This window comes from Choristoneura fumiferana, chromosome 12 (genome assembly GCF_025370935.1).
Source record: "Choristoneura fumiferana chromosome 12, NRCan_CFum_1, whole genome shotgun sequence".
NCBI lineage: Eukaryota > Metazoa > Arthropoda > Insecta > Lepidoptera > Tortricidae > Choristoneura > Choristoneura fumiferana.
The window spans coordinates 11,672,838-11,689,288 of NC_133483.1; the positions used below are offsets into that span (position 1 = coordinate 11,672,838).

Below are 16,451 nucleotides of genomic sequence, written 5' to 3' on the forward strand. Positions count from 1 at the left end.
GACAAAATGATACACTACAAAATTAAAAAAAAAATGTTTTTAGGGTACCTACCTGCCATAGACGTAAAGTGGGGGTGATTTTTTTTTCTCATCCAAACGCGTAGCGTGGGGTATCGTTGGATAGGTCTTTTAAAACCATTAAGGATTTGCTAAGACGACTTTTCGATTCATTGATGTGTTTGCGAAATATTCAACTTTAAAGTGCAAATTTTCATGAAAATCGAGCGTCCCCCCCTCTAAAATCTAAACCGGTAGGTGGAAAAATTTGAAAAAATTCAGGATGGTAGTAAATATATCAAACTTTCAAGGAAAACTATAACGGCTAAGTTTGCTCGAGAATTATTAGTAGTTTAAGAGTAAATAGCAGCCTAAGGTATAAAATATACATAAACTTGGAAGATTCCGTATAAAATACGAAACCCTTAGAAAAACATTATTTCATTTTTTCGTAATGGGCGTGTCCGACGCGCTCTTGGCCGGTTTTTTATTTGTTTTGATATTACACGTTTATTCGCGGGGACCGTCGAATTGTACTGTATTTTTTTAAATTTCTATCATTTAAATATAAATATCAAATATTATTTAAACATAGAAAAACTCATATATTTTGCTCTCTTATTGTGACGCAATGATCGAAGCGTGTCGCGAGCCGTTCAACGGCGATTTATAAAATCGCCCTTCAGGATCCATTTGCAGTTTAGTAATGTCTCTAAGTGGATCAATCGCACAGTACCTAGCTTCTTTCTTAAGTATATACGTGAATCTAGTTACTCATCCTAATCAATTCGTTAATGTATGCATCGAGGTGCCAAAAAGAATTGTTTGTTCACAAACAGGTGCCATTAATGGTGAAGGCAGTACGCACTGCGCTTGCGCACACACATCAGTTTGGCGTCTGGGTCGATCTGCGCGTGTCCCGGTGAATCGTTTACGCGGGAAAAAAAAAGTTTCTTTTTCTGTGCCTTTGTTGTTATGAATACTTGGTTGAGTTGAGGATTTTGACAATCGTAAGTGACTATTTTATACTAATGATCTATTTTTATAAGTACTAAATAGAACAAATATTATATTATAAATATACCTTTAGTATAATCGTAAGTGACTATTTATGTCAATTTTACACTAAACTATCGCGAAGCCCCGAGCTATTTTTGTAAAAATAATTTATTTTGATGTTCATCTTTTCTTAGGTTCTTTTCTTTACTTATGAATGCGAAATTCTGTACAAACACAACCGAACATACAAATGTTTTTGGTTCCGCTTTCATGCCTTAACTATACTGAAACGATAACCATGGAAATTTGCATACATGATTGATATTAGAAGACTACAATAAATAATAAAATACCTACTTTTTAGCCCGAAAAAAATTGTTAAACGAATCCTTCGCAGACAAAGCCGCGGGCAACAGACAACAGCCTGCTATCTATAAATGAAACCTTCGAGCGATCAAGGTTTTAGGCAAAATATAGTCTTTACACAGTACACATTACGTCTGTCTGAATGTATGTGATGTACACAACGGATTTTCATGTGGTTTTGACCATTATGCAGATATTTTATAAGGAAGGCTTACATATAAATTTACGTACTTAATACTTAATATAATTAGCGATACGCACCGGCTTCGACAAACGTAGTTTTAGGGACAGGTAGGTTGGAAATTGGAAGCATTTTTAATTAAGTATAGATCTTTATTTTTTCATTTCTTTTTTAACGTTCCACTATGGTATAATGGTGTGGTTATGCGATTCAGTCTTACCCAGCGCTCTAACTTCGCTCCAATCTTTTGCTTACATTAAAAGCGTCTGGTTCCATTGAAGATTTTTTTAAAAACAGCTACGATATGACGATTTCGATTACGATATACGATTTTAAACAAACAAGTTGATTTGTTTTGAATCAATTTTACGTCAATTAATATTATCATGGTTTGTAACTTGCCATAACACAATTTTCCACTTTTACTTTTCTTTTTCACACTTTTACCTCTCACGCAGAATAAGAAACCATACCGTAAACTGGGGTTACTTTAGAAAATTTTTGATAGATTTAAAATGGTAAAGTAAAAAGTTAGGTAATTTATGAAGGTAGTTATTTCACTGCCTCAGATGGTCTAAGAAAATAAGGACATGGCGTAAAACTGTTTACCAAAGTAGCCCCTGCTTTTGATGTAACCCCAATTTGTCGGTACTTACGGTTTCATGTGGACATAAGGGTAGGAACTTTGAGTATTAAAGTCAATGATATTTCATAGTTCCCTGTTTATATGTAATATCATTGATTAAAGTTCGTTGACGCGACTAAACAGTGATCTAAGTAGAGTATACAATACACAGTGCGTCCAACTGAAATTAGTAGGTATTGCAATCGAAATTGAAATCGAATTTTGGTTTCCGTTTCAGTTTTTTTTTACGTTGCATATACAATACAAAGAAAGCAGTACAGAAAACCCAGCTATATACATGGAGATTTATATATTATTATTATTATTATATTTCATATATTTTAGTTCTTATAAGTATTAGAATTTGTTCGTGTTCATACTTATAGAAGAAATAGAGGTGGACGTTATTTCACGTAAAATTTTACAGTAACTGGAGACGTATGTACCTACCTACTGAAAAACCAACTGGTTTTACGTCAATCGACAAGTGGTGATTTTTGTAACCAGCTATTTACCCACACCTAAGAAGGAAGCTATTATTCGATATATTACTAAAAGTGGGTGAACCTAATAGCTATTCTGTTCATATAGAATAACAAATTCAGTCACGACTAATCTAGTTTCCGTTTCAATCTTAATTTCCGAAACAATACCTACCCATCAATTTAACGCCAAAAATCACTGAAACCTGAACGTTTAGTTTAATCGGACGTTAAAGAAAATTACACTAAAAGAGTACCACCTTAACCACTTATGTAACTTTTATCGACGCTAACATAATTCTGTTTCTATGAACTTATGAAACCATTGCCATCAAATTAAAATGTACCTTCCTACTTGCATTTGACAGCCTCCTCCCATGGTGCCGATTTCTGCTACGGATTTAGCATTTACAACAAGTATAATATTTTGTTTCAACTTATTTCATTGCTAAGCAGTGTGTTAATTGACACAAAACTTAATCGTTTATGTTAAGAACGACGCATGTCACTAATTTAAACATTAATCGCATATAACGTACGCTTCACGGTTAAACGCCAGCAATACATTGATAGGTACCTAAAGATTTAACTCGGAAACTAAATTTCAGTGTAAATAATCGTTAATAGGTAATACCTGTTCAAGTCTGACTTTGACTTTCTATTTTTACTCAGAATGCGAATAATAACGCTTGTGAATAATAATTCTCCCACCGTAGGATCTTTCAGGGAGGGCTTGAGAAGGATGTGACTTAGGTACCTACACCTTCTCCTTAAACATTTGAGGACATTCCTTTATTTTATATAAGCATGTAACTATATATTGGTTGACTGGTAGAGATCCCTTAAAGGGATAAGTCCGCTTATGTACAAGTATCTCAAAGTTTGTCAATTTTGTTTTTGTTTCTTTTCTTTTGTACAATAAAGAGTTTACATACATACATACATAACCGCGAAGGAGCTATTTTTATAAGTTTATAAACCAAATTATAAAGTACTTACCTATTCAAAGCTGCGTTTTAAAGCCTTATGGTAAATAATGTTCTGTTAAGAGTCACACAAAGTAATCTTATAAGAGCTTGTGAGATTAAGTTACAGGGTTGAAAGTTCTTGCAGCTCAATTCGTCTTGTTAGATGCTGTTGTAAGACCAGTGGTCAAAGTCAAAACGTTTATCAGATTTCTATAAGATGTTTAGTCTTATAGTTCGATGGTTGCAAGACAAGTTTGCTAGTTATTAAGTAAACCATGCAAACATAATTGGTACTAGCTTTATCTCACGGCTCGCGCCCGTGGAAAAATAGCTAGCTCTTATATGGCTGCTATATTTCAAGTCTAGCTCCATCAGATTAAGACAGTCCGTTTAATGTCACCCAGTTACATTTTCTAAACGGTTTCAGTTTCAGTTTCCAAGATATAAGAAGATTTATAGCATAATTTTCTAATGAATACGTTCATTATATTATATACTAGATTTTGCCCGCGGCTTCGCCCGCGTGGAATTCGGTTATATCGCGCGTTGTTTCCTCGGGAACTGAATTTTACCGGGATAAAAAGTAGCCTATGTCACTCTCTGGCCCATAAACTATCTCTATGCCAAAAAGCACGTCAATCTGTCGCTCTGCTTCGACGTGAAAGACGGACAAACATACAAACACACAAACACACTAGTATGGTTAACATACTATATGACGACGAGTGACGTCTAACGCGGCAACGCTTGGCATCAGTAGTAGACGCGTAGCACCTTCTACGACTGTGATTATATAATAGAGGATAATGCTTGGTTTTGCTATTATGTAATTTAATAAATGAGTATGCAGGTGGGCAGTGTTTTTTGTTAGCAAACAGATTAAGCCCCATAGAATTGAATATTTTCTATTAGCAACCACAAATTAATACTAAGGAGATATGTACATAGAGCGCACCCACAAACGGAACCAACGATTTAATTGCACTATAAATGAAACTATTTTTATATGTCCTCCAGTGAGTACACAATGAATAGATTGGTAAACGACAAATCGCACAAAATTTTCCCTCGTTTGACCAGTATCTATGTACACTTTCACGGGTGGAGCTACTTTAAAAACATTGACCTGGTCATATGTGTTCTGTTAATTTTTCTTCACCGAAGTGGCGTGCGACCGCGTGCGTGTATGCTCACTTGCACTGCCATAGGCCGCGACTAGCGGAGGCTTCTATTTGCACGTCGATCAGAGAATTAAAAGTGTGCCACAAACATAGCATGTTTGCCCACGTCCGAGTTGAACGCGCCACGGGATCGTCGTGCCTTACAAAATACGCGGAAATTACTGACACGGCCACCATTAAGTAGATTATTAGTTATTGTCATTACTGCGGAGATAACGGACCATGCTTATTTTCTAAAATGAACATTCGTGAGTTTAATTACGCTTCCTACAAGTTGCATCGTTTCTGTAATAGGCGCGTTTGGTTTTAAACGCTCAGGAGTTCTAAGAGGGCTGTAAAGAACTATTGACCTTTGACATGTAGTTAATAATTGCGGTTCTGTGTGGAGGTAAAGTACCGGTGTAAAACGCAAGTTATGAATATTGCATTTATTTGCATCGTACAGATGTGTGAATGGCTGTCGCGCGAGGAATGGTGCGACGTGCGACTTCTCTGCGGTGGGCGTGCGTTCGGCGCACATCGCGCAGTTCTCGCCAGCGTTAGCTCCTTTCTCAGGGTAAAGAACTCACTATTTAGTACACCTATCTCTAAAGCCTCATAATAACATACACATTAACGTTATTTATCTTCAGCGCCCATTAAAACTAATTAGCTTCGATTTTCTTTCAGCGCTTGCTGCTTTCATGTCCCATAGAGGAAACGCCGACGCTAATTGTCTTGCCCGACTTCGACCTAGAAGCCATGTCGGCGGTGCTTTATTACATTTATAATGGAGAAGTAACAATGCCGAAACAAAAGTTAGAAAAGTTCCTAGATATTATAAAAGCCATGCAAATATTTATTGATCGTCAATATTTAACGCAGTTGAGCGATAACATCCAAGAAATTGATTTCAACACAAGCAAGTACATCACAGAAGATGATCACATATTCATCTTGCGAGAAGAAAGCGATGATAAGACACTGGTGAATTTTAAAAAACTATTTCAACATCATAATTCGCGAAGCATTTCAAAAGATGAGGCAGATTATTCGGAGTTTGCGCAAGGTTCGCGTCAGAATTGGAATGAACAGATTAGGCCCAGTTTGGGAGATCTGCGTTCGTGGCATGGAGACCGACAAAGAGACTATTTCCTACGTGGTTCATTTATGGAGACATATCCTCGAAACGGTAACACTAACGGTCGAGCCGCGGGCGTGCCAGCAATACCAAACAAATGCTATCGAACCTCGACATCTCTTCTCTTGACGAATGCAAATGCAAATGGATATCTTAGTTCTGACGACGCGTTCCTACCAACAAGTAAACAAATTGTTAACGCTGACAGACCTGCACCTTGTAAAGTAAAGTCAGGAAGTCAATTATACAATTCTAATCCAGAAAACACAATCTTAACGGAACTTCGTAGAAAATTATCTCCCGAAATGTTAAATGATGTTTGGCAGAGACATCAACCAGGGCTTAAAGCACCATCTTTTGAAATACTACAGCAAAGTGAAGATTGCAAACGAACAAACTATTTAGATTTAAGCATCTTGCATCAACCTTCACAAACATTAACATATTCTCCAATGCTTAGTAATAATTTCATTGTAGATAAAATCCCGTCGATATCCAATTTAGAAAACGATTGCAAAAACATAATTGTAAATTCTAATGTAAAAAATACTCCAGATACTAGTCAAAATAGAGTAGCAATTTTAAATAAAGCTTTAGAAAATCCCTGGTGCCCACGTTTACCAAATTGCTTCAGGCCTTTTAGGAGAAAAAACAACATTACGAGCGTCAGCGTAAGTGATTTTACTATTGAGTGATTTTACTATTGATTGACTTTGAAAAAAAATTGAGATAATTTGGCACGTACCTATTAGTTTTTCAGTAAAATTTATTAACTTTCAGAATGATAACAATAACAACATTCAAGTTGAGCAATCTGTTAGCGTGAAGGACGAAATTTCACGGGAATCTACAGGTTTCCACAACAATTTCAATTTTACCGGTTCCACTACGTGCGATGACAAAGAATATGCAAATGATCAGGTGAGATATTAATGTCAACATAGTAGTAAATAAACTCAAATTTTTGGGAGTTGAGTGAGCTAAGTGGCCACTTACCTACTTTTTGTAAAACAAGTAGCTAGTGCCTACGCAATAGGTTCACGACCTCTATTTATTCGATTGGTCTGACTATATATTTATTTCGGAAATTCGCTGAAGAAATATAGTTACTGATATAACCTGAACAATTTGTAAGTTGAAGAATATGAATTAGAACCGTGGCGGAGAAAAGTCCTCGTGTGGCGTGGCGACCACGAGCAGGAAGTCGAAGCGTTGGCAGACCTTCCATCGACTGACAACATCGTGAGAGTTGTGGGCAACCCGTGGTTGCATGTGGCGATTGCAAGGGGGGAGACCTTTGTTTATCGGTGAGCAGTGGACGTCTTCCGGCTAATGACGATGACGATGATGATCGTGATGATGGTGGTGGTTATAATAATATTTGAATCAAAAATGTAAAATTTAAAAATTTAGAACCCGAAGTTACGTACTTATAACTATACTTTGAAAGCTGATTAAGTACTGAAAACAGTGCGTAAAACACTGACGCCTATTTTAAATACTTGAGCAACACCTACGTCAATTGCTTTTTGGTGTAGAAAAACAGCACCAATCCGCACTAGGCCGGCGTTAGAGCTACGGCCCAAGCCTCATTTTGAGAGGAGGCTTGCGCTCAGCAGTGGGATGTACATAGGTACTCGTGGGCAGGGATGTATTTACAAAAACAGACTCACTTGGCTCATCACATCGGGGGAAGGGGTAGCAAAGTTTCCTTCAAATTAAAACTAGAGGGGGTTATTTGTAAATTGACCCGAGGAAGCCATGACCAAAAAGTTTTCCTACCTCATCATCATCATCATCGTCATCATCATCAGCAAAAAGACGGGCTCTGCTGATCAAAAGTCTCCCCCTTAGAACGCTACAATGAGCGCTACGATGCATGTCGTCAGTCCACGGAGTGGGAGGCCTGCCAACGCTTCGTCTTCCGGTTCATGGTCGTCACTCGAGGACTTTTCTCTCTCAAGTGTTAAAATGGTCAAGTTTTCCCCGTCAACTTCTTATTTCGCCAATTATTTTATTTAAGGCTTTACTACCATCGGAAATAGTCAGTGCACGGAGCCGCTACGCATGCAGTGAATGCAGCAAGACGTTTTCCCAGCTGCGGAACTTCAAGTACCATATGTCGGTGCATCGAGGCACTAAGGAGTTTGCAGCCTCGTGTACTGTGTGCGGGAAATGTTTCAACGATCGGGGATACCTAAGCAGCCATATGAAAATACACAGGTACAGACTTTTCTGGCAAAAAATATACCTACATACACTCTGATCCAAATACCTTTTCACTTTTAGACAACTTTAGTAAGTATTTGACTTCTGGATTTGCCATATCTAAATTTTATATATCGTGGGTTCGAACCCCGGCTCGCACCTCTGAGTTTTTCGAAATTCATGTGCGGAATTACATTTGAAATTTACCACGAGCTTTACGGTGAAGGAAAACATCGTGAGGAAACCTGCACAAGCCTGCGAAGCAATTCAATGGTGTGTGTGAAGTTCCCAATCCGCACTGGGTCCGTGTGGGAACTACTGCCCAAGCCCTCTCATTCTGAGGGGAGGCCTGTGTGCAGTGGGACGTATATAGGCTGGGATGATGAACCATAAGTTAGACCTAACTATTAACTAACTAAATACCAAACTTAAAAACTTAATAGCAACTAAGTATATTAAATCTAGAAAAGCCCCCGCGGCATGGTGCCCAAAAGGCTGGCAGCATTCCCTTGTTGAATGGCGATGGCGACGGCGATTCGTTGAGAGTGATAGCTGTCAGCCCTTTATAAATAGTTAAATACCTACCTAAGGAACACTTACAACTTACAAACAAATAGGTACTATTCTTTGTATGTAAAAGTTGAGTCCATGATGGGATAGGATCACGTGCTTTGTAAGATGTTGAGTGAAAATTTTCCTTTTACTTAGAAGTGACCTGTATAATTTTCAGAAACCGAAAAGAATACAAATGCTCGCTGTGTCCAAAGTCTTTCAACCAACGGGTTGCTTACAACATGCACGTGCGGATCCACACAGGCAAGTATTCAAAAAAGTTAATTTTTTTAAACATTCAACATTTGATTTGGACACGTTCAGAAACGACAATCATCCCTGTGTAAATTAAAGCGAGTATTTAAGACAAGGATCATCGCTTTGAAGGGGACGTTTGTATGTAGAATTAAATATGAAATCACAGATTTATCTGAAGGAACAAATTGCAGAATTACGAAAAATAGCAAAGATTTTACTACCCTACTAAGTATATGGAATGGTTTACTTTTTTTCCTTTCAGAAGTAGTTTGGGACAGATAGGAGCGAATGTTAAATGCAATTATTTTTTTTGACCACACTGTGGTTTATCTATAAAATAGTCTTTGTATTTATAAAACATTAAAATATTAATTGATTTACCCCCTGTTTCACCATACTTTGTTTAAATTTATTTGACGCATTAATGGGATGCCGTCTCTGTTTGTTTTGTTCGAATAGACGGAGACGGCATCACATTTATCCGTGAATTAAAATTAAGCAATGGGTTATGAAACAGCCCCTCAGAACAAGTGATATTTGATCTGTAGCAGCTAAACTAAGCAAAACGTACCTCACCTAGATCTAGCACAATCGTTCTAGGCCTGGTTCTTCAGATCATTGCACTTTTCCCACCCGTGCGCGCGCGCTGTACCTATTTGAGCGCGTTTCGCTTTCACCACTAGCATGGCATTTCAAATTTACCTTTATATTCACTTAGATTCGATTCGTAACTTTAACATTAAAATGATCGTTATTTATTGACTGATTTTAATAAACAAGGAGGTCCTTGATTCGTTTCTACGATTTCTTATGCCTATGTTCTTTGAAAACTACGTAACTTTGGGGTGATTAAGGGCCTATGCCCTTGTAGTACTCGATGAGGCATCCATATTTATGATTATTCGGTACAATTAATTTATGGTTCAACTATAGGTTCTTGCCTTATTAGAAAAGTTCCCTCGAATTCCTTGAGATCCGTCAAATCGTGGCCTGGTCTGGTCAGAATGATAGACCACCTCAGGAGTAGGTAGTTAGTAGTAATAAGATTTTTCAAAACGCTCCACAATTGACTGCAAAATCTGTTAACATACCTACCTGCATAAAAACAAGGGAATCATACATAAGTACATTCGAATACAATCCCTTATCTCCCTTACCTTATCCTTTTTTTGAAGTAAGTTAAATAAGTTTTTGGTGTAAGATTCACTTTTAATAAAATCTTTTTTGCTGACTGTTCTTTTTGTTGACTGTACTTGCATTGTCAACCAAACTACATTTGCATACCAAATTTCAAGTCGATGCCATTAACCGTTGAAGAGTTCCGTCCTGCGGAGACCATTCTGACTGGACTACCGGAATGTCATTACCAGCTTATTGTATTGTCACGCAATTTATATAAGTATGCCGAATTTTAAGACAATCCGACTACTAGAAGTGGTTCAAATTTAGCTTTTAAGATTTGACCCGCATATACATAGATACATACATAAATAAAAATTAAACTAGCTTTTAAAATAAGATGGGTACAAAGATTTGATAATTGTAACATCAATAGTAGATTGCACAACGAGAGCATAAAACAAACCATTTTACTCGAGACGTTCATATAGCCACCCAAGCCGGTACGGCGAGGGTGGATAGACAGGTCGAGAGGAAAATGGGTTTAATGCTCGAGTTTTACACACTGCTTTTCACATAGAAGGCGAGGAAATAAAATATCAACAGTGCAAACAATTGTTCACTTACTATGTACCTCTTATTGTTCATGCATCATTATATAATTATAATTTTTTAGTTTTACTATCTATTTTGTTTAATTTGATTGATTTTTAGTGTTATATAAATTAAAAATTATTAAGAAAATATAATATAGAAACTTCTTTGCTTGTGGCTGTTTACCTACCCCTGATTGCCATGGTCTTAGACGAAGATTTTATTTTATGCACTAGAGCACAAAAAGTCATTTTGTGTCGCCTAGATCCAGCATAAGCACGAACTTTACGAGCGTGAGTAGTGAAAATTATCTTGTCATAGGTGTGAAACCTCACGTGTGTCCTCAATGCGGCAAGGCATTCTCCCGCAAGATGCTTTTGAAGCAACACCAGCGCACGCACTCCGGCGAGCGGCCCTACGCCTGCCCGCACTGCGACAAACGCTTCGCCGACCGCTCCAACATGACGCTGCATCTGCGCTTGCACACAGGTACGCAAACTAGACGCAAGCGTGTAGCCAGTATTATAGTTTTTCAAGAACGCTTCTGGAGCAACTCAAGCTCGCCTACTTCATCTAGCGTTCCTACGCCTGCCCGCATTGCGACAAACGCTTCGCCGACCGCTCCAACATGACGCTGCATCTGAGTTTGTACACGGGTACGCAAACATGTAGCCAGTAGTTTTTCAAGAACGCTTCTGGAGCAACTCAAGCTCCAACATGACGCTGCATTTGCGGTTGCATTGCACGCAGGTAAACAACCTAGGTGCAAACGTGTAGCCAGGAATTTTCAGACGCTTTTACCTAATCTGGGGGCACGGAAGTGCCCCCGCCAAGTCGAGCGCGAAGCAAACACTGCCGTACCATCCTTTACTGGAACCATTTCGCCGCATTTTCAGGCCCCTATTTGAAAACCTCTGGATAAGACCAGAACGCAGAAATTTTCGTCATCCAGTAAGCTATAATCACATACTTAAAATCCAAAATTTCAAGTCTGTAGGTCATTTAGTTCCGAAGTTAAGCGAAAGCAAAGTTTCGCATTTATGACACTCACTCACTCATGATCATCAAAATAGAACTAGTACTTCCCATAAACTTAGAGAGCTGAAATTTGGTACAGAGTTAGGGTTTAATGGCTATATAAAAGGAAAACTATAAAAACTAGGATAATCGAAGATCTGGAGTACATGGTGACCCTGATTAGAAAACACAAGAGTTCAACCAGACTATTAGAGATCGAAATACCGCCTTTACAAATTTTCTACAAAAAGAAGTGAAATTCCACCAAAAAACATTCTGTAAAAAACTAGCCAAGTCTTGATGGAGCTGCTTGGTTATCTCTAAAAAGTAATGAAATCTAGACAAAGTCGTGCCAAGTCTAAGGTTCCTTACTGCGACTTATTTATATTGTCCGCGTATTGAGTCTCAACATTTACTGGATAAGACTTAAGACTCAACATTCTTTATACGTGAGTGGGTACAAGTCAACGGCTAAGTCACACAACATTAACTATAATAATAAAGAAATCGCAGTAAGGAACCTTAGACTTGGCACGACTTTGTCTAGATTTCATTACTTTTTAGAGATAAACAAGCAGCTCCATCGAGACTTGGCTAGTTTTTTACAGAATGTTTTTGGTGGGATCTATATTACATTCTTTATCTTGGTGAAAACTTATATCTCAACTTTATTAGATATGCGTACGCCTACTATATCGAGAGTAAATAAATAAACCTACCTACCAACCTTCTCTTAATAGTTCTAGTTTGCATTAAAATATAGACGTGTGCCTAATTTTGGTTTTAATTCTTTTAGATTGTCACATTTAGCTCAAACAGCACCAGCGCATACGACTGTTATTACGTAGATTTAAACGATCGTCATAATTCCCTGTTATGATTAATGCAATTCAGACCCAGAAACTTCTCCAATTATGGAGGAAATTCTTCGAATATTAAATGTACCATACCTACTGTTCTAACGAGTACTTACTATGTTCTGTTTTCAGGAATAAAACCATTCAAGTGTCCAATGTGCCCCAAATCGTTTACCAAGAAGCACCATCTAAAGTCACACGTCAACTTCCACACCGGTGCCAAGCCTTACTCCTGCCCGCGTTGCAATTTAGCCTTTACACAGTCTTCTAACATGAGGACTCACCTTAAGCGATGTACTGCTCCAGAGCCAGCCATTGATGATAAGCAAGCTGCTTAAATGAACGGTCGCTTGTCTATTTCAAACTTCCTATGTTAGAAAAGGAAAAATATATTTTCACCTCAGCACCTCAAACAGGCAGGTTTTGCTATGAGAAATCAGTGAGCAAAATCGCATTTTGCTCACTCCGTGGGACAAAGTAACTTTTTAATTATTTTTTTTAAATGCTGGGTACAGTGTTGGGTCTACTCACTAAATTCCAAATATTTGAACTTTACTTTGATCTGTCATTTCACTTCAACACGAAAAAAGCGAGAGATAGGATCAAATGTGTTGATTACAATCTTAAATTAAATTTTTGGTATTAAAAATATAAATTACATGACAACGAAATATTTCCAAAATGTAAATTTTCCCGATCTTTTAATAAAGTATGCAATTTTGTCATGCCAAATGGCATGTTTTTTTTTTAAAGGAAAAAAAATTATATGTAGTATTGTATTTAACACACAATAATAAATGTTCGGACGCCAGGCTATTTTTAAAGAAAATAAAACAGCCAAAACTCAGCAGATAGAGGAAATTTGGACTTTTTTAACCCAAGCCGGGGACTCAGAGGTTGCAATAAAAACTCGGTCTCACCTGATAGAGGCTCCCAGTTCTCGTCTGATTTCGTCGTACTTGGTTAATGGACTCTTTAGCCAAAAAAATAACTTAAATAATAGCTATGAGCTAATTACAACTTTTTTTAAAGAATTCCGTATACTGCCTCTACAGTTGGAATAAATATTTGTTAAATTGTATGAATTTTTAACAAATCTATTTAATGTTTATGTAATATAAATCTTAGTAAAATTCATATTTAAAGGTTTAATAGCATTTATAATAAATTATACGTCTATTGTCCAACCTTTTTAATGACCCCAAGATGACGCTTTTTGCAGTATTAAAAAAAAATTGTGACATTAGTACAAGATCAAATTACAATGCATGTAATGAGTATGAGATTTGTATTGTATACCTACTGGACACTTTGTTATGGTTTTAAATGTGATTATGATGTTTGTTTCTTAATAATCGGATTCTATTTAAAAAAAATGTGTTTGTTTTGTAAACAGGTAGGTATATGTAGTTTTATTCTTATGTTACATTTAAATTATGTTCTCGCTGCTGAGGTGAAAAATTGTATGTGTCACACGAGAGCAAAGTTTTTTTGCATCTCGTGTATAATTATGAATCCCTTGCTGTTCTTAGGATTCTAACCTAGAATCACTCACTGACGCTCGTGATTCAATTATAGAATCCTTCGCTTACTCGGGATTCAAAATCAACACTCGCAACAAAAAACAACTTTGCTCTCTTGTTGCAAAAATAACTATTTCACCTCAGCACCTCAAACAGGCAGGCTTAATGCTATGAGAAATCAGTGAGAGTGAGATTTTAATAAAGTATGCAACCTCGTTGCACGAAAGCAGCTTCTCTTGTTAAAGAATTCCGTATACTGCCTCTACAGTTGGAATAAATATTTGTCAAATTGAATGAATTTTTAACAAATATATTTATGTTTATGTAACGGAAATCTTTAAAAAAAATGTATTGTACCTACTTACTGGACTCTTTTTCGTTTCGAATTCAAAACCTCTCTATCTACCGCTTTTCAACAATATTTTCAAAGATTTTAAATGTGATTATTATATTTGTTTCTTAATAATCGGATTATATTTAAAAATTGTGTTTGTTTTGTAAACGGGTAGGTTTATGTGGTTTTATTCTTATGTTACATTTAAACTATGTTCTCGCTGCTGAGGTGAAAAATTGTATGTGTCACACGAGACCAAACTTTTATGCATCTCGTATGTTTGAATCCCTTGCTGCTCTCAGGATTCTAACCTAGAATCATTCGCTGATGCTCGTGATTCAATCATAGAATCCTTCGGTTACTCGGGATTCAAAATCAACACTCGAAACAAAAAACAACTTTGCTTACTTGTTGCACAAATAACTATTATGTACAACCTTTTCCATAATAACTAGGGCCTTAATTGTCTAACGCACGTGGAATCACAATCGTTTTCACCACTTCTTTCTTTCATAGAAAGAGATGGTGATTGCAATCGTAAGCGCTCGGGTGTTTGACAACACGGCCACAGTAGCTGATAGTATAAACTTAAAACAGTTTTATTTCAGTACCTATTGTTATTTGTTCAAAATAATATTGTTTTGAGTATATTACACAGCTACCCAAAAAAAGGGTTTATCACTTTCCTTTTTGGACAGCTGTGTAATAAATACCTACGCTTTAAAGACGCCGAAATTGATGATGTACTTAGTAATATTTGAAGTACCTACGTAATAGGTTGGTAGTAGTAATAGGTTGTTAGGAAGTTTGTATGGGCGAGGCCTATTATATATAACAGTGGACGCCCTGCGCCTGAAATGATGATGACGATGACGATTGTGTAGAGTTCCTTATTGCGGTTGTAATCGTAACACGATTATTACGATTGTTACGTCTCGTTGGACGTACTTTTCTCATCTGTGGATTGTACAATTAATCGCCTCAGAAATATGTATACGTAGTATAACATTTTTTTGCACTTTGAATTGTAAAATTAATTTACTTTATTCTGAAACACAACTTTAATTTTCACATTTCTAAATGAGATTAATGTATTATGATTTTGCTATGTTTACGCATTTGCTTTTTATTACAAGCAAGCCATTTTCATCATCACTGAAGTGTTATTGCTCAATAATAATTTATTTTGTTCTGAGATGTGCAATTATAATAAGAACTGTTTAAGTTAACTACATCAATTCGTTTTATTTCACTTAGAAACAACCCGTTTTATAGGAATACCCAGAAAACGTCCTTATATCTTTCATAAAAACGCTTTTATTTGTAGTAAAGGGCTTGGAGCAGTCTTGACTGTTGGATTTGTTGAATGGCCTAAAAGTAAAAAAAAAACTGTTGCTATGACCATGCGGAAGAAGCAAGTAAAATTTTAGTATGTTCCATAACATTTCCGCTATTATTTAATTTACTTAACAGTCCAATTCATCTATTCAATACATGAACTGGAGTGAGGGGTGGCAGACTTGTTTAGACCCAAGATCTACTGTTTACTGACGAAACCCTGTGCGATCTACCAGTTACATACTTCTTTGGTGATTACCTTGCGCAGTTTGTTCTACGTATTTATATTTTTTGCCTTACGATCGACCGGTTGGCCACCCCTTAGATTGTATATAGGAAACGAAATATCACTCTTTAATAATATTATTCTCTGATTCTCTCTCATACTGATACTTTAAATGTTTTGCAGCTTTTTTAATTCCAAGGGAGGTACAAAATCAGAATAAAACCACAATTTTAATTTTTTCTCCTGTTTTATTTGTTATTTCATCAGGATTTGATGTCGTAAAATAATTACCGATCAAGGTGTACAAAATTACAGGCCTTTACAATAATTAGCGTTCTGGATGCTCGTACAAGAGTACGGGGGTACATGCATAGACATGATAGTTGAATGATACTGCAATCGATGCTCTTAGATACATTTCTATACACAGTTGGTTTATTTTTAGGTACTATGCAAGAAAATTCAAAAAATTGACTTTTGAATACGTCTAATTATATAAGTTTCCT

The 16,451-nt window shown here is 36.7% G+C and overlaps 1 protein-coding gene across 1 annotated transcript; it reads left to right on the forward strand.

Annotated features, from left to right (window-relative positions):
- Positions 1-892: 892 nt before the first annotated feature.
- LOC141433343 (uncharacterized) lies at positions 893-14,473 on the forward strand. The gene is made up of 8 exons (XM_074095337.1): positions 893-1,007; positions 5,245-5,355; positions 5,469-6,590; positions 6,700-6,840; positions 7,943-8,142; positions 8,858-8,943; positions 10,972-11,139; positions 12,657-14,473. Exons 2-8 carry the CDS (start codon positions 5,245-5,247, stop codon positions 12,860-12,862), a joined length of 2,034 nt encoding a protein of 677 aa, XP_073951438.1. The 5' UTR covers positions 893-1,007; the 3' UTR covers positions 12,863-14,473.
- The last annotated feature ends 1,978 nt before the right edge of the window (positions 14,474-16,451 follow it).